The 25,782-nt window shown below is 35.8% G+C and overlaps 1 protein-coding gene across 4 annotated transcripts in view; it reads right to left on the bottom strand.

Annotated features, from left to right (window-relative positions):
* SEC22A (SEC22 homolog A, vesicle trafficking protein) overlaps positions 1 to 25,782 on the bottom strand; it is a 76,497-nt gene that overhangs the window by 42,720 nt on the left and 7,995 nt on the right. For all 4 annotated transcript variants that reach the window (XM_047874110.1, XM_047874112.1, XM_047874111.1 and 1 more), the window contains 2 exons: positions 13,346 to 13,509; positions 12,027 to 12,221 (listed from right to left, as the gene is read on the bottom strand). In XM_047874110.1, the coding sequence (XP_047730066.1) occupies positions 12,027 to 12,221; positions 13,346 to 13,509 (359 nt within the window). The remainder of the gene's footprint in view (positions 1 to 12,026; positions 12,222 to 13,345; positions 13,510 to 25,782) is intronic.

The following is a 25,782-nucleotide window of genomic DNA, read 5'->3' on the forward strand; positions in this document are numbered from 1 at the left end:
CCCACAGGCCAAATCTAACCCACCACCTATTTGTGCAAACAAAGCCTTACTGCAACACAGCTTCACCTATTCTTTTACATAATGACTACGGTTGTTTTTGTACTATACTAGTAGAGTGGAGTAGTTGCAACAGAGACCATTTAGCCTGTAAAACCTAAAATATTTGCTATCTGGTCACTTACAAAAAAAATTCTGTTGACTCTTGGCCTACAAGGACCCAACATCTTTTTTTTTTTTTAATTTTTTTTTAGTATTTATTTTTGAGAGAGAGACAGAGTGTGAGCAGGGGAGGAGCAGAGAGAGAGGGAGACACAGAATCCGAAGCAGGCTCCAGGCTCCGAGCTGTCAGCATGGAGCCTGACGTGGGGCTCAAACTCACAAACCACGAGATCATGAACTGAGCCGAAGTCAGATGCTCAACTGACTGAGCCACCCAGGCACCCTGAACAAGGACCCAACATTTAACACCTCATATAACATTATATTGGCTCACTTTGTTGATGACCCCATGCTGATAGGATCTGAAGAAAAGATAGTTTATGCCTTAGGTTAGATACCCTGGGATGATACATGTATGCCCAAGTGTAGAAAATAATAAAATTATAGAAGCCTACCGCCTTCAGTCAAGTACCTGGTGGTTAAAAGTCTAGGGTATAGTGAAAGTAAAGATTAAGTTGCACCGTGCAACCCACACCACTAAGAAAAGATACACTGCTGAGTATGCCTTTCTAGTTTTCAAAAGCAACATTACTAGACTTGGGTACACTGCTCCAACATGTTCACTGTAATGAAAATGGTTGAGGAGAGCCAAAGCAACAGAAAGATTGAGACTGCATTACAGGACACTTTGCCACTCAGTCCTTAGGCCTCATGTTATCTAATGGTGTCCAAAATATAAAAAGAAGAGACAATGTTTTAATTCTGTAGCAAATTTGGAAAGAAAGAATCATAAAAAAGGTTCCTGGGTTTTGAAGCAATGACATGGCCTGTAAGCAAAAAACAAACAAACCAACAAACAAAAACCCCAAGAAAAACAAAAAACAAAAAACTGTTTTCAATTTGAGAAGTAGTTCCTGGCTTAAACCTAGTGGCCCTACCATGAAATATCAGATATATTCTATAAACCCTAAAGCAACTGTAAAAACAAATGAAACAAAGAGGTATAAGTCAATACAGAACAGAAAATGGATCAAAAAATAGGCAGAAAAAGAGAAAGATGACCAAAACCAGTCTGGATAAAAAGAAAATAGCCAAGATGGTAGGTTTAAACACAACCACATCAATAATCACATTATTAAAATCATCATCATCATCATCATCACCATCACATTAAATTTAAGTGGTCTAAACACCTAAATAAAAAGCAGATATGATCAACCTGGATTTTTTCCCAACAGACCCAACTAAATAATACCTACAAGAAATCACTGTAAACAGAAAGACACAGTGGTTAAAAGAAAAATGACAGAAAAAGATAAATCATTCCAACACTTAAAAAAGAAGTTAGAATGGCTGTATTAATAAAATAGATTGCAGAATTAAGATTATTACTAGGAATAAAGGTCATTTCAAACTGACAAAGAAGTCTATGCACCAAAAGAACAACCCTAAATATTTAACAAGCTATAAAATATATAAAATAAAAACTGACAGACCTAAAAGGAGAAAGATATAAATGCACAAATCTAGTCAGACATTTCAACACAACTTTTTCAGTAATTGAGAGAAGTAGACAGAAAATCAGAAAGCATACAAAAGATTTGAACAGTATCAACCAACTTGATCTTTATGACACTTATAGAACACTCCACCCTACAATTATACACATTCTTTTCAACACATAACACAGAAAAATGGCCAAAATAGAACACATTCTGAGAGAGCAAAACAAGTCTCAATAAATTAAAGGGATTAAAATCATACAAAATTTGTTATCTGACCACAATGAAGTTAGAGATTAAAAAATGAAAGATGTCTGAAAAATACTTAAATACTTAAAATTATATAACACTTTTCTAAATAACCCATGGATCATAAAAGCAATCAAAAGGGAAATCAAAAATCATTTTAAACAGAATGAAGGTGAAAATACAATATATTAAAATTTATGACTGCAGCTAAAACAATATTTAGAGGGAAATATATACTACTAAATGCCTATTAGAAAAGAAATAAGATCTCAAAAAATAACCTCAACTTTTTATTTTTTATTTTATTTTTTTTTTCAACGTTTATTTATTTTTGGGACAGAGAGAGACAGAGCATGAATGGGGGAGGGGCAGAGAGAGAGGGAGACACAGAATCAGAAACAGGCTCCAGGCTCTGAGCCATCAGCCCAGAGCCTGACGCGGGGCTCGAACTCACGGACCGCGAGATTGTGACCTGGCTGAAGTCGGACGCTTAACCAACTGCGCCACCCAGGCGCCCCAACTTTTTAAAAAAATAACCTCAACTTCTACCTTAAGAACCTAGAAAAAGAAGAGCATATTAAACCCTAAGAAGATAGGAAGTAATAAAAATCAGATTAAAACCAATTAAATAAAAAACAAAAACAATAAAAAGTCAATGAAACCAAAAGGTGGTGTTTTGAGAATATCAAAAATGCTAAACTCTAATAAGAATGATCAGAAGAAAAATGCAGAAGACAAAAATTTCCAACATCATAAACGGGAATGGTTGTAAACTACAATTCTACAGACATTACAGGGATAAGAGAATATTAACTTTATGCCAAAAAAGTTGGCATCTGAGATGGACAGATTTCTTCAAAGAAACAAACTACTAAAACTCACTTAAGGAGAAATAGGTAACTTGAATAACCCTACATCCATCAAAAAAAAAAAAAATTCATTTGTAGCTAAAAGCCTTTCCTCAAAGAAAACCAGAGGCTCAAAAGGCTTCTTTCCACATACTGAACAAAAAAGAAATAAAATTTCTACAGAAACCTTTCCCAAAAAAATTGAAGAGGGAATGCCTCTCAATTTACTCTGAGGCCAATTTTATCCTGACAGTAAAACTAGACAATTACAAAAAAGGAAAACCACAAACCAATTCCCTCAGGAAAATAAATGTAAAATATTTTAGCAAATTGAGGCACCAAAATATAAGATTTTACAAAATTGGGGAGCACCTGGGTAGCTCAGTCAGTTAAGCCCCCAACTCTTGGTTTCAGCTCAGGTCCTGCTCTCACAGTTTGTGGATTCAAGCCCCATGTCTCTGTGCAGAGCCTCCTTGGGATTCTCTCTCTTCCTCTCTCTTTGCCCCTCCCCTACTTGCTCATGTTCTCTCTCTCTCAAAATAAATAAACTTAAAATATTTTAGCAGATTGAATCTGACAAATATATAAAAATGGTAATATATCATGACCAAGTGGGGTTTTATCACAAAAATGCAAGGTTGGTCTAACATTTGAAAAGCAATCAGTGTAATTTACCACATAAAGACTTTAAGAAGAAAAATCATATAACCATTTCAATAAATGTAGACAAAGCATTTGACAAAATACAACTTCCTGATATAAACCACTTATCAAACTGGGAATATAAGAGAATTTTCTGAACCTGATAAAAAAAGCAGTTATATAAATTGGTAAGATCAGGAACACTGAAAGGATATCCACTCTTGCCCCTTCATTCTTTCAGTATATTTTTGTCAAGCACAGAATTCCACATTTGCAGTTATTTTCTTTTATGCTTTGGAAGATATCATTAAGTTGTCCTCTGACTTCCATGACTCCTATGAGACTGTGTGTGTGTGTGTGTAATTGTTCATGTTCATGTAGCCTAATCTCTCCAAGTGCCTGGTTATTTATGCCTGGTTACTTCACTGTTTACCAAACACTCTATTTTCAAAATACTGTTGTAGATACAATCTGAAGTTTATGTGACTATTCTAGGAAAGGCACTTGTTTGCTTCTGCCAGGATCTTTGGAGCACATCACTATGGAATCTGCTAAATCCAATTTTAAAGACCAGTATGATTCAAGACTAAGCTGCAGTCCTGATAAAAAGCCTGTCTACTTCATCTTCCTGTCTACTCACATTCCTAGAGCACGGACATCCAAGGTCCACACCAAAAGCTGGAGGTTGCTCATAAGGTTCATCAGCTTGGTGGGCCCTGCTTTCTAATCCCTGTCTCCCTAGTCTTGGGTGGCTATCAGCTGTTCCCTCTAGAATTGGCAAAAGTAGCTCCAAACATTAAGTTCATCTCTTTAGACCTCCACCAGTAATTCTTAATAATCTTGTTGGATCTCCAAAGACTTCAGGAAGATTATATTTTAAATTAAATTCTGTATCATATTAGACCTACATATTATATAGAATATATACATTCTACTCAGCTTTCCTACATGTATTTTGTGAAACTATTGGTCTGAATTACCTACTGCATCACTACTGGAAGCAGAAGTCTTCAAAGTAGTAACTCTCATTAACTATTGATTTTAAAAATTGAAATATTATCTGAATACAATAAAATTTGCCCTTTAGTGGTATATATAATTCACAAGTTTTTAGTACATTTACAGAATCATGCAATCATTATCTAATTCCATAATTTTCATCACTCCAAAAAGAAATCTCATAACCATTAGTAGTCACTGCCTATTTCCCTGTACCCCTCCCAACTCCTCTGTCAACCACTAAGCTACTTTCTGTCTCTATAGATTTGCCTATTCTGGACATTTTGTATAAATAAAACTATAAATATGTGGCCTTTCATACCTGGCTTCTTTCACTTAACATAATGTTTTTAAGGTTCACCCATGTCGTCCCATGCATCAATACTTCATTCCTTTTTTCCTCCATAATATTCTGTTGCATGCTTATGTCATATTTTTTTTATTCATTCATCAGCTGATGGATGCTTGGATATTTCAACTTTTTGGTTGCTATGAATAATAGTGCTATAAATATGCATGTATACGTTTTTATTTAGACTTACATTTTCAACTCTCTGGGGTATGTACCTCAGAGTAGAACTGCGAGGCCATGTGGTAACTCTATGTTTACCTTTTTGAGGAACTTCCAAACTATTTTCCAAAGCAGCTCATCATTTCACAATCCTACCAGCAATATAGGATGGTTCCAATTTCTCCACATCCTTGCTAACACTTGTTAGTTTTTTTTAAAATTATAGCCATCTAGTGGGTGTGAAGAGGTACCTCCTATCATTTTGCTTTGTATTTCACTATGACTAATAATGTTGACCATCTTTTCATGTATTAATTAGCCAGTTGCACATTTTCTTTGTAGAAATATCTATTCAAATCCTTTTCTCGTTTTAAAATTGGACTGTTATCTTTTTATTGTTGTGTGATTTACATATTCTGGACACAAATCCTTTAGAAGATATATGATTTGTCTGTGAAATGTCTTTTCAGTTTATTGACAGTGTCTTTTTGAAGAATACAATTTTTAACTTTGATGAAGTCCACCTTAATTAATTTTTCTTTTTTCATTGCACTTTTGGTGTCAAATATAAAAAAAAAAACCGTTGCCTAATACAAAGTCACAAAAATTTACATCTATGTTTTCTTCTAAGAGGTTTATAGTTTTTACTGTTAAATTAAGGTCTTTGTTCCATTTCTAATTTTTTTTAACGTTTATTTATTTTTGAGACAGAGAGAGACAGAGCATGAAGGGGGAGGGTCAGAGAGAGGGAGACACAGAATCCGAAACAGGCTCCAGGCTCTGAGCTGTCAGCACAGAGCCCAATGCGGGGCTCGAACTCACGGCAGGGGTCCAACTTCATTCCTTTATATGTGGACATCCACTTGTCCCAGCATCAATTGTAAAGTTTATTCTTTCACCATTGTCCTGGCATCCTTGTTAAAAATTAATTGACCATAAACTAAGGGTTTATTTCTGTACTCTCAACTCTATTTTGTTGTCCTTAAACCAGAACTACATAGTTTTGATTACCTAGCTTGGTAGTATGTTTGGAAGTGTGAATCTTCCAATTTTGTTCTTTTTCAGGATTATTTTGACTATTTTTGGTCCCTTGTATTTCCAAGTGAATTTTAGGATCCGCTTGTCAATTTCTGCCAAAAATATAGCTATTTCATAGAGATTTCATTGAATCTATAAATCAACTGGAGACGTACAGCCATTTTTAACAATACTGTCTTCTACTCTATGAACATGGGACCTCTTTCCATGAACTTAGATTTTCTTTAATTTCTATGTTTTGTAGTTTTATTGTAAGGGATTTTCTTTCTTTTAAATTGCAAACAATAGAAAGTATAATCTGTCTTGTCTCATCCAGTAATTGCTCGGATTTTCTTAATTTCATTTTCAGATTGTTCATTAGTAGCATACAGAATACAGTCGATTTTTATACACTGATCTTGTATCCTCCAACCATGCTAAAACCGCTGGTTTTAAGTTTTTCAGTGGCTTCTTTAGGACTCTTTATATTCAAGATCATGTCATATATGAAGAGTTATTTTAGTTCTTCCTTTGCAATCAGATGCTTTTTTCTTCCTTTTCCTTCCTTAACTGCCCTGTCTAGAACCTCCAGTACCATGTTGAATAGAAGTAGTAAGAGCAGACATCCTTATCTTGTTCCTGATCTTAGAAGAAAGCATCAGTTTTTCACCATTAAGTATGAGTCTAGCTGTGGGTTTTTTGTAGATGCCTTTTATCCGGTTGATGAAGTTTCTTTCTATTCCTAGTTTGTTGAGTATTTTTAATAATGAAAGTCTGCTGGATTTTGTCAAATGCTTTTTCTTGATCTACTGAGATGATCATGTGCTTTTGGTTTTTACTTTATTACTGTTGTGTATTACATTAACTGATTTTTTATGTCAAACCAACCTTTCATTGTTGGATTAATCCCACTTGGTCATGGTACATAGTCATTTTTGTATGTTGATGGATTTGGTTTGCTAGCATTTGTTGAGGACTGCTGTCCATATTCATAAGAGATATTAGTCTGTAGTTTTCTTTTCTTGTGATATCTTTATCTGGTTTGGGATTAGGATAATATTGGCCTCACAGATGGGTTGAAAAGTGTTCCCACTCTTCTATTTTTTTGGAAGAATTTGTAAAGAATTGGTTAATTCTTAAACTGTTTGGTAAAAAGCTCCAGTGAAGCCATTTCAGCCTAGGGTTTTGTCAGTAATTTATTACTAATTTAATCCCTATTCTTGTTAAGTCTATTCAGATTATTTATTTCTTCTTGAGTCAGTTTCAGTAGTGTATCTCTAGAAATATGTTCACTTCATCAAAGTTGTCTAATTCATTGGCATACAGCTGTTCACAGTGTTCCTTTAAAATCCTTTATAAGATCAAAAGAAATGTCCTTTTTCATTTCTGGTTCCAGTAATTTCTTTTTTCCTTTTTTTTGGTCAATCTAACTAAAAGTTTGTTTTGTTAATCATTTCAAAGTACCAGTTTTTGGTTTTATTGATTTTTCCTATCCTATTTTCTTTTTCATTTTCGCTCCAATCTTTATTATTTCCTTCCTCCTCCTTATTCTAGGTTTAATTTGCTTTTCTTTTTTCCAGTATCTTTAGGAAGATGGTTAAAGTATTCACTTGAGATCTTCCTTTTTAAAAAATACAGGTACTGATAGTTATAAAATTTCCTCTAAGTACAACTTATAGCAACAACTCAGAATTTATTATGTTGTCTTCACCTTCATTCATCTCCAAGTATAAATCTCCCTTTCAATTTCTTCTTTAATCCATTCATTATTTAGGAATATATTGTTTAATTTCCATATACTTATGAGTTTCCAAAATTCTTTTTTGCTATTAATTTCTAATTTCATTCCACTGTAGTTATAGAACTTGCTCTGTATTATCTTTGACCTGTTAAATTTATGAAGGTTTTTTTTTTCAACTGGCTCAGCATAAAGTCTATCTCAGAGGAGAATTTCCATGTGCAATTAAGAATGTATTTTTTAGGGGCGCCTGGGTGGCTCAGTCGGTTAGGCGTCCGACTTCGCCTCAGGTCATGATCTCGCAGTCCGTGAGTTCGAGCCCCGCGTCGGGCTCTCTGCTGACAGCTCAGAGCCTGGAGCCTGTTTCAGATTCTGTGTCTCCCTCTCTCTCTGGCCCTCCCCTGTTCATGCTCTGTCTCTCTCTGTCTCAAAAATAAATAAACATTAAAAAAAAAAAAGAATGTATTTTTTAGGGGTGCCTGGGTGACTCAGTTAGTTAAGCATCCAATTCTTGATTTTGGCTCAGGTTATGATCTCAGGTTTGTGAGGCTGAGCCCCGTATTGGGCTCTGTGCTGACAGTGCAGAGCCTGTTTGGGATTTGCTCTCTCCCCCCCAACACACATGCTCTCTCTCAAAAATAACCATATAAAAAAATGTATTTTCTAATGTTGAATGGAGTGTTCCGTAGTTGTTAGACCCAGTTGGTTTATGGCATTGTTCAAATCTTCTATTTCCTTATCTTCTGCCTAGTTCCATCCATTATTGGAAGTTGGATATTAAGCCTTCAACTATGTTTAACTGTCTGTTTCTCCCTTCATTTCTGGCAGGTTTTGCGCCACGTATTTGGGAGCTCTGTTGTTAAATGCACATATATTTATAATTGTTATACCTTAACCATTTATCATTATAAAATGTCCTTCTGTATCTCCAGTAGCAATTTTTGCCTTAAAGTCTATTTTGTCTACTATCAAAAAGCTATTCCATCAATTGGTTGCTATTTGTATTATGTATCTTTTTTATTCCTTTTACTTTCAATCTCTTTTTATTTTTCTAATCTACTTTTATAATATCTAACTTTTGATTGGAATGTTTCATTCAGTGACACTTTTAAATTCAATCACATTAGTTATTATTGACATAGAGGATTTACATCTGCCATTTTACTTACTTCTATATGTCACATGTCCTTTGTTCTATTTCTCCTTTACTGCTAACCTTGCATTAAGTGGATACTGCATTACTTTAATATTTTTAATGATTTTTACTATTTTTTGAGTGATTTGCTTAGTGGCTACTCTAGTACTTATCATATACATCTCATCAGAAACAGCTTAATATTTATACTAACTTAATTCCAATGAGCTATCGAAACATTACTCCTATATAGCTCTATCCTCTTTCTTCCCTTTCTGTGGTATTGTGATATATATATTATAAACATTACAAACACCAAAATACAGTTATAGTCATAACATTACATAATTTTATGTCTTTCAAAGAAGCTAAGGACAGCAATTATATTTTTGTAAGTTTTATTAATATGAATTATTATCACTTATGGCTTTCTTCATTTGTTCCTGTGTATTCAAATTACCATCTGGAGTCATTTCCTTAGCCTAATGCACCTTTGCTCCCATCCACCTCCTCTGTGCTGTTATGCAAAATATATATTTCATTTCTATATGTTACAGACTCAATAATACATTATATATAGTTTTAAACGATTGCTTTTTACACCAGTGAACAAAAGAGAAAAGAAAAATAACTGTCTTTTATAATTACCTTCACTATTGCTCTTTGATATTTTTTTGGTGTGGATTCAAATTATTGTCTAGATCACCTGCTTTCAGCCTGAAGAACTTCCTTTAGTATTTCTTTTGAGTATGCCAGCAAAAATTCTCTCAGCTACTGCTTATCTGCAAATGTCTTTATTTCACCTTACGTTTGAAAGACAGCTTTGCTGGCTGGGGTGCCTGGGTGGCTCAGTCGGTTGAATGCCCAACTCTCGATCTCAGCTCGATCATGATTTCACAGTTCGTAAGATTGAGCCCTGTGTCAGGTTCTGCGCTAAAAGCATGGAACTTGCTTGGGATTCTCACTCTCCCTCTCTCTCTGCCTATCCCTCACTCACACACGTGTACTCTCTCTCAAAAACAATAAACAGCAACAACAAAAAGATAGCTTTGTCATACATAGGATTCTTAACTGATAGTTTTTTTGTTCCTCTGAGCATTTTGAACATGCTGTCCTGTGACTTTCTGATCTCCACTGTTTCTGTTGAGAAGTCAGCTGTTAATCTCATTGGGGTTCCTTATAAGTGACAAGTTGTTTTTCTCTTGCTGCTTTCAAGATTTTCTCATTGTCTTGGTCTTCCAGCATTTTGTTTTTGAGAGAGAGAGAGAGTAAGCAGAGAAGAGGAGCAGAGGAAGGGAGAGAGAGAATCTTAAGCAGGCTGTGTGCTGAATGTAGAGGTGGGTTTCAATCTTACAACCATGAGATCATGACCCAAGCTGAAATCGAGTCAGACGCTTAACCAACGGAGCCACCCAGGTGCTCTGGTCTTTCAGCATTTTTAATAGGATTCATCTATTTGTGGATTTCTTGCATGGTTATCTGGAACTCATTGAACTTCCTGGAGGAGCACATTTTTGAGTAAATTTGGAAACTTTTTAGCTATTATTTCTTCAAATACTGTTTCTGCTTCTTTATTTCTCTCCTCTCCTTCTGGTTCTCCCATCATGCATATGTTGATGTGCTTAAGTGCCCCATATTTTCCTAAGTTCCTTTTTCTTCATTCTTTTTTCTCTTTTCTTTAGATTAAATAATCTCTATTGATCTATCTTCAAGTCTGCTAATTCTTTCTTCTGCCAGTTCAAATCTACTCTTGACCCCCACTAGTAAATTTTTTATTTCAGGTGTATTGTTCAATTCCAGAAATTCCTCCTGGTTCTTTTTCTTTAAAATTTCTATCTCTTGGGGCGCCTGGGTGGTTCAGTCAGTTGGGCGTCCAACTTCGGCTCAGGTCATGATCTCACAGTCTGTGAGTTCCAGTCCTGCATCAGGCTCTGTGCTGACAGCTCAGAGCCTGGAGCCTGTTTCCATTCTGTGTCTCCCTCTCTCTCTCTGTCCCTCTCCCGCTTAAACTCTGTCTCTCTCAAAAATAAACATTAAAAAAATTTTTTTAATTTCTATCTCTTTATTGATATTGTCTATTTTGTATAACATCATTGTTATACCTTCCTTCTTTAGTCATAATTTCCTTTAGTTCTTTGAACATAGTTAAAATGCCTACTTCAAAGTCTTTGTTAAATCTGACATCTGATTAGTCTCACAGGCAGTTTCTATTGCCTGCTTTTTTCCCCTAGTATATGGATTATACTTTCCTCTTCCTCTGCATGTCTTATAATTTTTTGTTGGAAATTGGGCATCTTAGAGAACGCTGAATTGTAACAACTCTGAATACTGATCCACCCCCTCTCTCCTGGGGCTTGTTATTAGTACTGGTCTGTTTTCTGGTCTGTTTCCTGAGTGGATTATTTTAATGAAATGTGCATCCCTCTTTCTCCCATAATTTGTATTAATCAGCCCAAGAAATGTTGTGTTCATTCCTGAATGCCACATTTGAAGAATACTAACAAACTAAAGCACATGCAGAGGAAACTTCCAGGTTGGGGAGGTTTTAAAATGTCACAGGCCAAAAGGCTAAAGAAACTGATTATATATGAGTTGATCTTACTAATAGGATAGAAAGGAGACAGAGTTGCTGATTTCAAAGTTCTGAAGTGCTTTTCTGGTATAGCTAAAAAGCAAGGAAAAGTCACAGAACTTAGACAAACAGGTCAATATTACAGGGAACAGACTTTAGCTCAAAATATAATGAAGAATTTTTTAAACAAGAAATTCAACAATGGCACAAGCTGCCTTATACAACAATGAGGTTTCCATTTTTAAGCAGAAGTTTTCAATCTGTCACAACTGTTAAGGATGGTATTTCTTATTTGGAAGAGGAGGTTCAAGTAGATGATCCCATTTTCTGTGGTAGTCAAGAAATCTGGCCTTGAATGTACTCAGTTTGACATAATGCAAAGCACTTTACATGTACATTAACATATTACAATTATTCATCTCTAGAAAAACTTTAGAGTTCATCTGAGATTGCTATTTAAAAGTATTTTCCTGATTAGTCACATATCTGGTGGATTACTGTATAAAATACTGGGGAAAAGAATTACTTTAAATGTCTATATTCTCTCAGGTACTTGCTTTAAAATAGTAGGAAAAAAGTAATTCATTTTCAAGAGTTATTCAGTTCTTATTAAAGTTTGTTTTTTTAATGAAATAATTGAGATCCATAACTCACCAGAAGAAATCTTACCAGCACCTTTATAGTCAACAGAAAATGCAGATGTGACTCCATTGGCTGACCCCAGTTCACACATGGATATTTGATAAGGGGGCCTCAGCTTGATTTCCATCTGCATGTCAGACAGATTTATCTTTGTTGAAAGAGACCTGGGATTATTATATCGCTGCTTGGTCCTCTGAATGAAGTTATCTATGTAAAATAAAAAATAAATTTCCTTGCAGTCATTTGTTTATTAAATAAAGTGTGTGAGAGTGTGATGTTAATGGAGTAAATTCTGCAGATAAACAGTTTAATTTGTTATCCAAAACTATTCAGTTTGTCATGGAATATTCTAATATTATTTGTGTTTAATGGTTAATATATCATGGGGTCATCCATTTTTCACTCTAGAAATTAATAATTATAAATAAAATAATAATTTAAAATAATGACTGTGAGACCATTTCTACTATTATATCCACTTCACGGAATTATTTTAAATTTTTACAAAAAAAACAAAAACAGCTTTCTTTAATTTTAGATCAGTCTTAATTTCTATAGGGTTTCATATCTCATAAAATATAAAGTTTATCAGTATTTACCAATTGTAATTATATAAGAACATACACTGTAAATTGCATGTTCTTACAAACCTGTTTTCTTATTTACTGCTTACACCATTAGAATGTATGTTTTGAAGAAATAAATTTAATAAAAGACATTTTCGAAATATCTTCCAATTTTACTTTCATATTTACAAGTTGGTTTTACTTCTTTTCCTCCTACACCAGGAGTCAAGTAAACTAATGCCCATGGGCCAAATCAAGCCCGCTGTTTATGTAAATAAAGTTTTATTGGAATATATACTCATTCATTTATGTATTGCCTATGGCTGCTTTCAAGCTACAATGGCAGGGCTGAGTAGTTGTGACAGAGACCATATGGTCTTTAAAGCTTAAAATATGTACTATCTGGTACTTTCCAGCAAATGTTTGCCAACCTCCATTCTACATTAAGCAGACTATAAAAGATTATCACATAAACACAGAACTCTGAATCTCTGGCTTATAAATTTCTCATTGAAAAATTGTCCTCTGGGATTAATTCTATGTGTCAATAATCACAATCCTCTCCACAGCTCAGACACAATTTTTTCTAATAGGCACCTACATGAAGAAGTTGCCATAATTTATAGACCCTCTGTCAAATTATTCTATCAAAAGCAAGGTAGCAGAATTTTCTGAGTTTTTCCCCTGGCCCCCAGTATTATATGAAAAATAGCTTATGACTGGATGGAGACAGGACAATGAAAAGGAAAAAAATCAGGCCCTTACCAAATTCAATGAAACAGTATGGTCTGACAGCAGTATTTGTCTTCATCATGTTATAAGTAGTAATGAACTCCTTCTGAAGCTCATCCAGGAAAGAGAAGGCCAGAACATTTGGGTAATTTTCAGTGCACAACATCATGTAGCTCACTCCCAGAGAGCTAATAAAACTACAGTGTAAAAAACATTGGTTTTAAAATTTCAAATTAAATCAAAGTAATTCGTTGCTTCAAAAGACTGGTTCTATACACCGTAAACTGCTGCTACAGTGGCAATGAAGATATTAACATTTATTATATATTCTAGCAAAAAAAATTAAAGAAACCAAAATATAATTCTACTTCCAGTTGCAGTTAAAAACAGTAAACCAAAAAAATGTAATGTACCTAAAGATGGACACACACTATAATTCTAACACTTCAGTCATTTAACATTGGGGGTAGAAAAGCCGGGGAAAGAATATACAAATATGCAAGGGTTACAGATAGCTTAAGGTTTAACTATTCAACCTAGTGGAACCTAATAATGTTCGAATCAAGAACTCTAGAGATTCCGATTAAAGTTATGGACACTCTCCTCAGATGTGCAAACAACACAAAACTTGGCACACAATTTCAGGGTGGTCACTGAGCTTCTGAAGTCATCCAGTGACTCCACAATCAAATGTTCTACTTCACATCATAATGAATTATGAACCATGGGGTAAATAAGAGTAATTTATGAATTTATAACAACAACAAATAAATAAATAGGGTAGAAAGGAGAATTCTTGCTTACAGCAGAATGCTGAGCACCAACCAGTAAATGTGGAGGTAGTGCTAGAACTGGAAAAATCAGCATTTTGCACCAACACAGTAGGGCAAGGAAGGATAATCAATGAATGCTGAATCTAGGGGGAAATTTTGGTGAGGAGTAGGAAATTTTGCATGGTTTTAAAATGTCTTCCCATTGATTGCTTATTTGTTGCAAGGGGAAGATATTTATTATACAGCAGACACTAGACAACATCTTGACTGAGTATTCCAACATTACTAATGATGGGCAGATGGACCTCCTGTGCCTTTAGGTGTGATATCCTCAGAAAGACATATCAGCTACGCAGTATTAAATGTGTATATGTAATGTATGTATATGATATATATATATATATGTATATATATATATGTAGTATGTAGTATTCTAGCCAAGAACGCATAATCTGAATCTAATCATGAAAGAATATCAAGATTCTATTTAAAAGGGGGGGCCTATAGTCTTTAAAAATTTCAATGTTATAAAAAAGACATAAAGACTATGTAAATGTTTCTGATCAAAAGCTAAAGAGACACAACTAAATGCAATACCTAACCCTAATCTGGATCCTGCGCCAGGGCAGGAGTGGGGAAAGGGGGTTGGGGGAAGGAATGCTATAAAGGACATGCCGGGTCAACTGCTAAAAATGGAAGGCAGGCAGTAAAGTGTGGTATCTCTGATACTAGAGCTGATAACTGTACCGTAGTTAAATAGAAGTGTATCCCTAATCTTAGAAAATACACTTAGAAGTTAGGAATAAAGGGACATGGTATTTTAAGTTTATCTCAAATGACTTAGACAAAGATAAGTCAGATAAATAGGTAGGCAGATAAAAACAATAAAGTAAATGGACTAAAATGTTAACAAAAGGTAAATCTGGAAATAGGTATTATTTGTATTATTCTTATTTATACAACTTTTCTGTAAGTTTGAAATTATTTCTAAGTTAAATTTTTTTTAAATGTCTACTTTAAGCACTGAAATGTTCAAATTAGCCATGTTCTACTGAAAACAAAAATTTCTAAAGTGTACGACCCCCTACAATAAGCAGAGAATGGGATACAAATTAACCCTTCTTAGTGAGTCAATTTAACATTCTTTAATAGTACTGTTCAGTGTAACTCATCTAGATCAGGGGCAGCAAACAGAGCATAAAGGCTGTACCTCCCTCCCACTCCTGCGAAAAACACTGTTAATCTATCACGGTAATCTTTACTGCCAAACCCTGATCCATATGGGAGTCCTCCTACCCTCTTTTTTCTCTAATAATGTAGAAGCAGAATTTATTTTAAATTTATATTTATAGAATATGTTCAAGTAACTCAAATTTTTAAAAACTGAAAATGAAATACGGTATTTAAAGTGTTTTATCACTACCTCCACCCAAAGATACCCAGTTCTCTATCCCTCAAGCCGTTCATGTTATTTTTTTAAAATTTTTTTTTTTTTTAAGTAATCTCCACACCCAAACAACATGGGGCTTGAACTTACGCTCCAAAGATCAAGAGCCACATGTTCCACCAACCACACCAGCCAGGTGCCCCAACTCATATTATTATTAAATTCTTAAGTATCCTTCAGTGAGAGTTCATGCATATACAGTTTCCTCCCTCCCTCCCCTCCACCCTCTCTTAAAAGACCATCCCATGCAGCCAAATGATGTGGAGTTGGCACCTATTAATCATCTATGATTAATGGCATGGGATATACCACTGGAAAAATTGTGCTCATCTTCTACTACTGGAATAACCTGGAATTCCCTTCTGAAGTTCACTTAACACCATCATTTGATGCACTGTTTTTCAAACTGCAACTGTTACTGTTAAAAGGTCATAAAGTTAGTGTAGTAAACTACATATTTTCTTTAAAATTGAAATAGCACATACAGAAAATATTGGAATGCACATTGCTTCAAAGAAGTTTTTAGTTTCTTATTTTTATATAGATAATGTTCAAAAACTAAAATTATCTCTTCTTATCGATCAGTCAAAAAAGTTTAGCCATACACATTGCATTTTTCTATGAAATAACGAAATCAAAGGACAAAGTATGTTTTTCCCAAGCAATTTTCTCTTCCCAAAAAATCTTCACTATCATTATAAAAATTCTTTGACATGTCACTAGCATTCAAATAAATGCCCTAGTAACCTGAATTGGGATAAAAACACAATGATGATTGGCTTCCCCATACTCAGAACACCCAAGTAGCTAACTAGGAATTGTTTCATTATCCTCCAAAAATAGGACTTCATTTTTTTTGTGTTATGGTAAAATTTTACTGTATTTCTATATTAATAATAAAGTGAACCACAGACATATACATGACAGTTTATCCCAAATGGTTTCTCTTGCTTGCGCTAACTAGAGAATCACTTGTAAAATATAAGAAAGCCTCTGTTTTTAAGATTTTATGTCAGCATTTTCAGAGACCCCTTCTTCCCAAGCCTTTATTTTACTATAATTATAGAATATTCTCTGAAAAGGCTACAAAGTGCTCTATAATATTATGGCTTTTCATAGTGAATTTACTCTTACGTTATTGTTTTTCTTTGAAATGCAAAGCCAGTTTTCCAACAGTACATACAAATCTTCTGTTATCAAAAGATTTTTTCTGGCTTTTTCAACTATCATGGGGACAAATTCAAAGACTCCTACCCTTTCACGGATAACTCCTCATATGATATAGTCTAAAATGACTACAGGCATGTCAGTTTGTGCAAGCTTTAGTATGTCCATTAGGTTCATTTGGCTCACATTTTACAAACAATCTGGCTGTTGCCTTTCTGCCTTGAGGAGAAAGATTAGTAGAAACAGCAGCAGATATAGTTTACTGACCATTTAGTCTGAACCAGGCCCTTTGCTAAGTGCTTTATATATGTATTTGATTTAATTTCATTCTCACAGTAAAGGGACATCACTATCTCCATTTTACAGATGATGAAACAGAGGCTCAGAGATGTTTAGTAGCTTACCCAGGGCCACAACAACCATTAAGCACAGCAGGGACGAACTTAGTTCTAACTCCAAAGCCTACATTCTTTCCCAATGCAACACTAACTTCCCTCTGTTACAGATGAGCCAATTATGTGCCAACTCACCAACTTTTTTTTCATGTTTTCAAGCTACAAATCAATCTCTATTTTCCCCCCTAATTAAAAGTAATGAATCTTAAGGATTTGGGAACTTGTATTACAAGGATATTCAGGAAGCCCTGCCAACTTCTCTACTTCCTGTGCAACTCCACTCCTCCCTCTCTGCATTCCAGCCACACTAGTGTCGTTTCAGATCCAAGGGATACCAACCTATTCCGGGTCCTCCAACTTCCAACCTGAGAAACTTCATGAATTCTGTCTTCCCTACTTGCAATGCTCCCAACCCAACCCCATCTCTATCATGGCTCCAATTCTGACATGGTTGATCCTATTCATCATTCTTGGACTTAAAGACCCTCCCAGAGCACACAATCTAAATGGATCCCACCCCTATGGTTGTATCATAGCAGCTGTTATTTTTCTTCATGTAACTAGCCCAGTTTGTAATTAGATATTCATATGTTTATTTGTTGTAATGTCTCTTTCACTAATATCTATGCTCCGTAAGAGCAGAGATAATTTCTGTAGGGTTCACCACTGTATTCTTAGCAACTAGAATATTTGGTGTCTAGGATACAATAAGTGCTCAATAAATTAGTGAATATACGAGTGCAAAGATGACATCACTCATTCACTCATTTACACACTAATTTGTTCAACATATTGCGCACATATAATTGTACAGCCCAGCCGTGTCTACACAAAGTATCTACATAAAGCAGAAGCTCAATAAATATTTGAGTAAATTTTACAGAACAGAGTACAACTTCACCTCCTCTTCCAGTGATCCAAGAAGGCTCTAGGGTTCAGGTCAGTGAATTTTCAACATTCCCCTAAAGACAGAGATGTTCTCAGATACCATGCAGAATTACTCATCTACAGATGGCTATACATATCTGTTAGATAGGTCTACTCTCCTTTTATCATGAACATTACTAATACACACACACACACACGCACACCCCAAAATTTTTCCTGTCAACACCCTGAGCACAATTTTTAAATTGCCATTGTTTTCTTCCTACTTTGCTCTAATTTCTCTTTTACTTCCCTTCTATTTCTGGGCTTTGGTACCAATGGGGTTTGGTCTTTAGAGCTACTGTCTTTCTTCTGGCCAAGGAATTTATCCATGCTCATTACATCTTTGGTTCCTCCCCCCAACAGTAGGAACTTCTTTAGGGCCTTCTAGGATCAAGTGTGTCTTAAACAGGTAAGGCTGACAGAAAAGTTGAAACTGCAGATAAGGCGTATTTACCCCTTTCAATCACTTCATTAAAAAGCTAATTCTGGGGGCGCCTGGGTGGCGCAGTCGGTTAAGCGTCCGACTTCAGCCAAGTCACGATCTCGCGGTCCGTGAGTTCGAGCCCCGCGTCAGGCTCTGGGCTGATGGCTCAGAGCCTGGAGCCTGTTTCCGATTCTGTGTCTCCCGCTCTCTCTGCCCCTCCCCCATTCATGCTCTGTCTCTCTCTGTCCCAAAAATAAATAAATGTTGAAAAAAAAAAATTAAAAAAAAAAAAAAAGCTAATTCTGTCATGTATCCAAGCAGGCCATACCTCAAGTGATTTCTAAAATCCAATAAAACAAGCAGTTTTAAACATTAAGCATTTTCTAGTATCTGATTTTATTTATGAACTGTCAAAGAAATTTTACACATCACCAATGAAACACTGACATTATTAGGACAACTGTGGCCTGATGTACCAAAGTAAACAATGAGTGAAAGCAATGGTCTTCCCCACAGCAAATACAAAGCACCTCTCATGCATATGTCTAGCATTCTACTCTACAGACTCTGATTTCAAAGACCAAATCTCCGCCTGCCAGGCACTTGCAATAAGGTGCTGTAAATGCACTTAAAACAACAACATACAAAATAAAATAAAACTGCATTTTGTAGCAGGCTAAATGACAATGTATATAGCAAACTATTAATAAATTGAGCCAGTAATAATTAACATTTGTATTCCCTACAATGGTACGTACCATTGTACCATTACACATAGAAAATCTGTCAATCCTTTGTAGCCTCATTTGCCCTGTGAATAGCTTTCATGGGTGAAGAAAAGTTCTCCAGAAGGACATGCCATCTCTAATCTGTTAAAATTGCTAAGTGTAAGAAGATTATTATTTTTTAAACTTTATACATATATATATATATATATATATATATATATATATATGTTTTTAAAGTAATCTCAAAAATAAATAAATAAAATAATTTCTACACCCAACATGGGGGTGAAATTCATAACTCCAGGATCTTGACTCGCATGCTCCACTGACTGATCCAGCCAGGCATCCCAAGAAAATTATTATCTTTGAAACAGAACCTTTCATGCTGAATTCCATTCCCTAAAATAAAGCACTTAAACTTTTAAATAAAAGTTGGACACTATGAAAGTGAGTATAACTTACAGATTTTATTATCACCAAATATGCCTAATAGGAAATAAAGTGAAAGCAAGACTGTGCCATCACTGGGCGAGTAGAAAGAACCAGAAAGAAAACTCAGTAACACTGAGTGTCTCCCATGTGCAGCATTCTACCAGGAACTTCTTTTCTCACTTAGGCCTCTCTTATGTGGCCAACTTTCAATTATCCTCCACTGGTGAAGAGATAAATTATGAATACATTACCCAATGAATAAAAGACCCATTTAGGGGCACCTGGGTGGCTCAGTCAATTGAGCATCCAACTTCGGCTCAGGTCATGATCTCGGCTCATGGGTTCAAGCCCCACACTGGGGTCTGTGCTGACAGCTCAGAGCTTGGAGCCTGCTTCGGATTCTGCATCTCCCTCTCTCTTTCTACACCTCTGTCTCTGTCTCTCAAAAATAAATAAACATTAAAAAAAAATTTTTTTTTTCAACGTTTATTTATTTTGGGGACAGAGAAAGAGCATGAATGGGGGAGGGGCAGAGAGAGGGAGACACAGAATCGGAAACAGGCTCCAGGCTCTGAGCCGTCAGCCCAGAGCCTGACGCGGGGCTCGAACTCACAGACCGCGAGATAGTGACCTGGCTGAAGTCGGACGCTTAACCGACTGCGCCACCCAGGCGCAAAAAATTTTTTTAAAGACCTATTTAGGGGCGCCTGGGTGGCGCAGTCGGTTGAGCGTCCGACTTCGGCTCAGGTCATGATCTCACGGTCTGTGAGTTCGAGCCCCGTGTCGGGCTTTGTGCTGACAGCTCAGAGCCTGGAGCCTGCTTCGGATTCTGTGTCTCCCTTTCTCTCTGGCCCTCCCCTGTTCATGCTCTGTCTCTCTCTGTCTCAAAAATAAATAAACATTAAAAAAAAACATTAAAGGGGTGCCTGGGTGGCGCAGTCGGTTAAGCGTCCGACTTCAGCCAGGTCACGATCTCGCGGTCCGTGAGTTCGAGCCCCGCGTCGGGCTCTGGGCTGATGGCTCGGAGCCTGGAGCCTGTTTCCGATTCTGTGTCTCCCTCTCTCTCTGCCCCTCCCCCGTTCATGCTCTGTCTCTCTCTGTCCCAAAAATAAATAAAAACGTGGAAAAAAAAATTTAAAAAAAAAAACATTAAAAAAAAAAGACCCATTTAGTCACTAATTTTAAACCCATTATGTAAGAAAATATTTGTTCATATGCAGCATGCCAGGTGATAGCAACTTATAACAGTAAGCAAAACAAGAATCAGAGAATTTTAAGTGGGCAAAGGATTACACCATCCAAACCTTGGATGAAATAAACAGCAAGAAAAATCTGCCTATGAAGTCCCTCATTTTCTTTTCTGCAGAGTTAATCTATCCCTTGATTCACGATCTCCCACTAACTCTAACACCTTCACACCACAAAGAATGAAATCTTGACTTTTTAAGATAATCAATCAAAGGTAATCCCTCATTTACCTCTCAGTGGTATCCCAAAACTTTATGGCACCTAGAACTCATTTTTCCACAAAAACTGTATTGTAAGAGAAAGGAGGTTCCAAAACCAGTTCATAAAAGCCTACTTAACATGTATGTGGTTGAAAAGCTGTTATATATATATACGAGTGCAAAGATGACATCACTCATTCACTCATTTACACACTAATTTGTTCAACATATTGCGCACATATAATTGTACAGCCCAGCCGTGTCTACACAAAGTATCTACATAAAGAAGAAGCTCAATAAATATTTGAGTAAATTTTACAGAACAGAGTACAACTTCACCTCCTCATGTGTATGTGTATATATATATATATGTGTGTGTGTGTATATGTATGTGTATATATATATATAATATATGTATATATTTTGAGAGAGAGAGAGCGCGTGCGCACTAACAGGGATGGGGCAGAGAGAGAGAAGAGAGAGAATCCCAAGCAGGCTCCACACCATCAGCACAGAGCTCAACGTGGGCTCGATCTTATGAACTACGAGATCATGACCTGAGCCAAAATCAAGAGCCAAATGCTTAACTGATGGAGCCACCCAGGCACCCCATGGCTCATCAATTTTAGACTTCACACATACTCTATTCCTCATTATTTCTCAACCAAAAACAGGAGGGGGGAGGATAAGTTTCACTTAATTCTCTTCCCTAGTTAATTTTTCTCTCCATAAAAAGTAAAAAGAATTAGGAGAGTTACACATGCACCTTATAAAGAGAGAGGTTAAAGGTAAAGGGAGGCAATTCTTTTACCAGAGTATAATGTGAATGCTGAAGCTAAAAGACTATGGTTCATATATACCATTTACTGGCTTTCTGACTGTGATTAAGTTTCTTAAGTCCCTAAGTCTCAGTTTCCTCATCTGTAAAAAAGCAGTGGTAGTACTACAATGGCTATCTGTCCAACAACCCTTCTCTCCTTCCCTTTGGGGAATTCTCTCCAGCTCTACTACCTATTCTATGTGACTTTGGTAAAGCTGTTCATCCAAAGGGTGGACATGTATCCAGGATCCAACCAAAAGTACCTCAGCCCTCTGACCACAATGCTATTCCAGAAATGGGCCACAACACAGCCAGACTAATAAAGTCCTTTCCCTGAAACATGGAGGGAGAGGACTGGCTCACCTGAAATGAAGTATGCCTACAGCTGGCAGTAAAGTGTTTTCCTATACATGGAGAATACCTATCTGCAAAAGGAGAGAGAGGGAAGAAATGAGAGAAATATTCCTGATAACAACATGAGTCCCTGGCTCCATTTAACTCAGAAGCCAACCTAGCCTTCATAGAACGCTTTTTTTTTTTTTTTTTTTTTTTTTTTTTTTTTTTTTTTTTTTACTTAAGCTAGTGTGAGTTGTATGTCTGCCCTGGACAATGCAAAAGAGCTGTTGCAAATTGAATGATAATGTAAGAAAAGTGCCTGGAAACTGCAGGTATTTAATAACTGGGTCACTGTTGAAGTTGTTATTCTTATAATCAGAAAATAGCACCAAAGAGTGAAAGAAAAGCACTGCAAGAAACTAAAAACAAAAGGCAGGTAAGCCTAAAATAGCATTCCTGGCTAGAGATAGTAGTTTGTGGACAAATACAGAGAAAGTAAAGACTCAGGTAAACAGAGAACCTATAAAGCTCACAGACATTATCAGACTTAAAAAGAATTCACAGTGAAAGAACTAAGAAATTTTATTTCTTGCACTAAAATTCACAGTAGAGTATGACTGACCTCCCAAAGCGGTTTACATTTTCATAAGAGGAGTATCTCAATGTTTAATGAGACCTCAAAATGTACAACTATGATTTTCAAACCCCCCAAACCAATCTCAAAATTTTAAGATCCCACATGACACGACTTAATTTCATATGGTTCATAATTATTGCTTTAGTTATTACTGTTTCCTAAGTTCTGGCATAGGTTTATATACTAAACATTTATGACAACTTAAGGAAAGTTTCCTTCAACTTATGGAATAGATAAATTCCTTAAAGTTTTACATAGAATTGTACCATCAGACCCTTGAACAATGCTGGGGTTAGGGACGCCAACTTCCTGCACAGTCAAAAAATAGCATGAATTTTGACTCCCCAAAACTCTGACTACTAATAGCTTACTACTGACTAAAAGCCTTGCCAGTAACACAATTAACACATATTTTGTATGTTATATGTATTATAGACTGTATTCGTACAATAAGCGAGGGAAAAGAAAATGTTATTTAAAAAATCATAAGAGAGGGGCACCAAAATGGCTCAGTCGGTTAAGCGTCCAACTTTGGTTCAGGTAGTGATCTCATGGCTCATGGGTTAGAGGCCCACATTGGGCTCTGTGATAACAGCTCAGAGCCTGGAGTCTGCTTCAGATTCTGTGTCTCCCTCTCTCTCTGCTCCTCCCTAGCTCATGTGTGCTCTCTCTCTCAAAACTAAACATTAAAAAATTTTTAATCATAAGAGAAAATACATTTACAGTACTATACTATACTTATTCAAAAGAATTAGCTTATAAGTGGACCTGTGCAGTTCAAACCCGTGTTGTTCAAAGATTCAACTGGACCATGAGAAGAAATCACAAAACTAGATTATGCACCCCCTCAACCACCCACTAACCAACAAGGCAAACTGAAGTATTTTGACAAAATGAAGACTTAACTCTATGGCACTTTGAACACTGCCATACTCCCAAAACAACCATCCCTCATTTAGCAGCTAGTATCTTATGTGCAAGGCACTGTGCCAACATAAGCTCCACAGAATGGGCTACATCAGCTGAACTCAAGTATTCAGCCACTACAATGTGGTAAATAAAGTTCATCATTTTCCTAATACAGGGTAGGGGCGGGGGAGGGGAGGAATTTAATTTTAAAATGTTACTCTCCCAATTTTTTTCTCAAACTCTATGGTTTTTCTCTACCTACTGCACTAGAATCCAGTGCAAGGTACCATCTGATTTAGCATATAATTACATATTTATTAGCTACTATGTTTTGGTTCTCAGTGGTATTCTGCAAAGAGCACCTCAATTTCTATACCAATTTGAAAACCACAATGCTAAGAGATGAGGAATCATTTATAAGCCAGACCAGATCAATTATCTCAGTGAGCTATCTAACTACAGAGAAAGGATATAGAAATTTAAAAATAAATTTAAAATATGAAAAATATAAATAAGAAAGAAGTCAAGTAAGTTCTACAGGCAATGTATGAAGGGACTGATCATGAGAGAAATAAAATAATAGCAGCAAGGAAGGGGATTCAAGAAAAAGGAGGCCAGAGGCCGGGCTTCAAGAAGGCAGACAGGCAGCCTAGTGTCAGTTTCAGGCTATGCTATGATGCTATAACTGCAAATCTCTAAATTTTATCTGGCAAGCTCATGGGTAGTTAGAAAAAGAGGTGTCACAAGAGAATTTTAAATACTCAGGTAATGTATAAACCCCCAATTTTATAGGAATTTTATAATTCAGTCTAAATGTACTGTCATATAGCATGAAAACCTCAATAAACTAGAAAACAACGAACAAGTCCTCTAATCAATGATAGAAAATACATAAAACCCAGGTTCTTGTTAAGAGCTAGAATTAAACTTATCTACTATTCAATCCTTTTAAAAAACTTGGTTACAAAAATAATGTGCATATAGGCTTTTCTAGGTGTGGTTCTGAAGGCCATGTAATCTATTTATTCCTTTAGACATTTCAAAATTGTCAGATCAGGCCAGATTAGACCACTGCTGATTCATCTCACTCATAAACTCTCTCTCATAAAATTGCTTTTTGCATTATGTCATTTGCTTACACTGAGGAATATTATAAGAAAAATCATAAGCTCATTGTTATGGCTGCTGGAAGAATGCTATCCAAATGCTGTCCCTCTTTACATACATCAGGTCTCAGTAACATGAAGAGCAATGTTCTTATTCCCTGGACACTGTAGCCTGTAAATGATTCATCCTCCTCCTTTGTTTTGGCCATGAGGAAGCTCAGGGCAATATTTGCAGTCCTTTTCAACAAATGAATGGACTATGCAGTTTGCATCTCCAGAAGGAAATGTTACTTCAGTTTATTATTCTCCTATCTTTATCTCTACCTTTATGTGATTCTCTTTCCTGTGCTCTTGAATTATTATATTTTTTTGTAAACTGCCTCACATCCTTTGTGGAATAAGATGAGGTACAAAGAAACAATACAAAATCTAGAACTCAAAACAGAATTGGAGGAGTGTTAAAATTTTACTACATGATACTATACTTTGAAGAGAATACAGAAAGAAAACCCATTTGCAAAAAAAAACTGTTCTTTCAAGTCCAGGATATCTGCCAGAATTCATATGCATCCAAACAATCTTCTATAATTCTGACATGTGTCTACTATACTATATAATATCAACTGAAACTCAGAATAATGACCAAGGGTACTAAAAGAGCCTATTAAACAGAATATTAAAATGTTTCCAGTTTCTCTCCATAAAACAAAAGTAGGTTAGACATCATTTTAAATATATTTTAACCATCACCACCACCACATTTTCCAGTTAAACCCTTTGAAAACCCAATTTAATGATCTTACCATTATCCAGGTGATCTAAGTAATTATGGACATTCTGTAAGGGTCTATTCTGGGCATCTCAGAAACTCAGTGGGCATTTCTACCCTCACAGTTTCAACTTCTATGTGAATGATTC

This window comes from Prionailurus viverrinus, chromosome C2 (assembly GCF_022837055.1).
Source record: "Prionailurus viverrinus isolate Anna chromosome C2, UM_Priviv_1.0, whole genome shotgun sequence".
Classification (NCBI taxonomy): domain Eukaryota; kingdom Metazoa; phylum Chordata; class Mammalia; order Carnivora; family Felidae; genus Prionailurus; species Prionailurus viverrinus.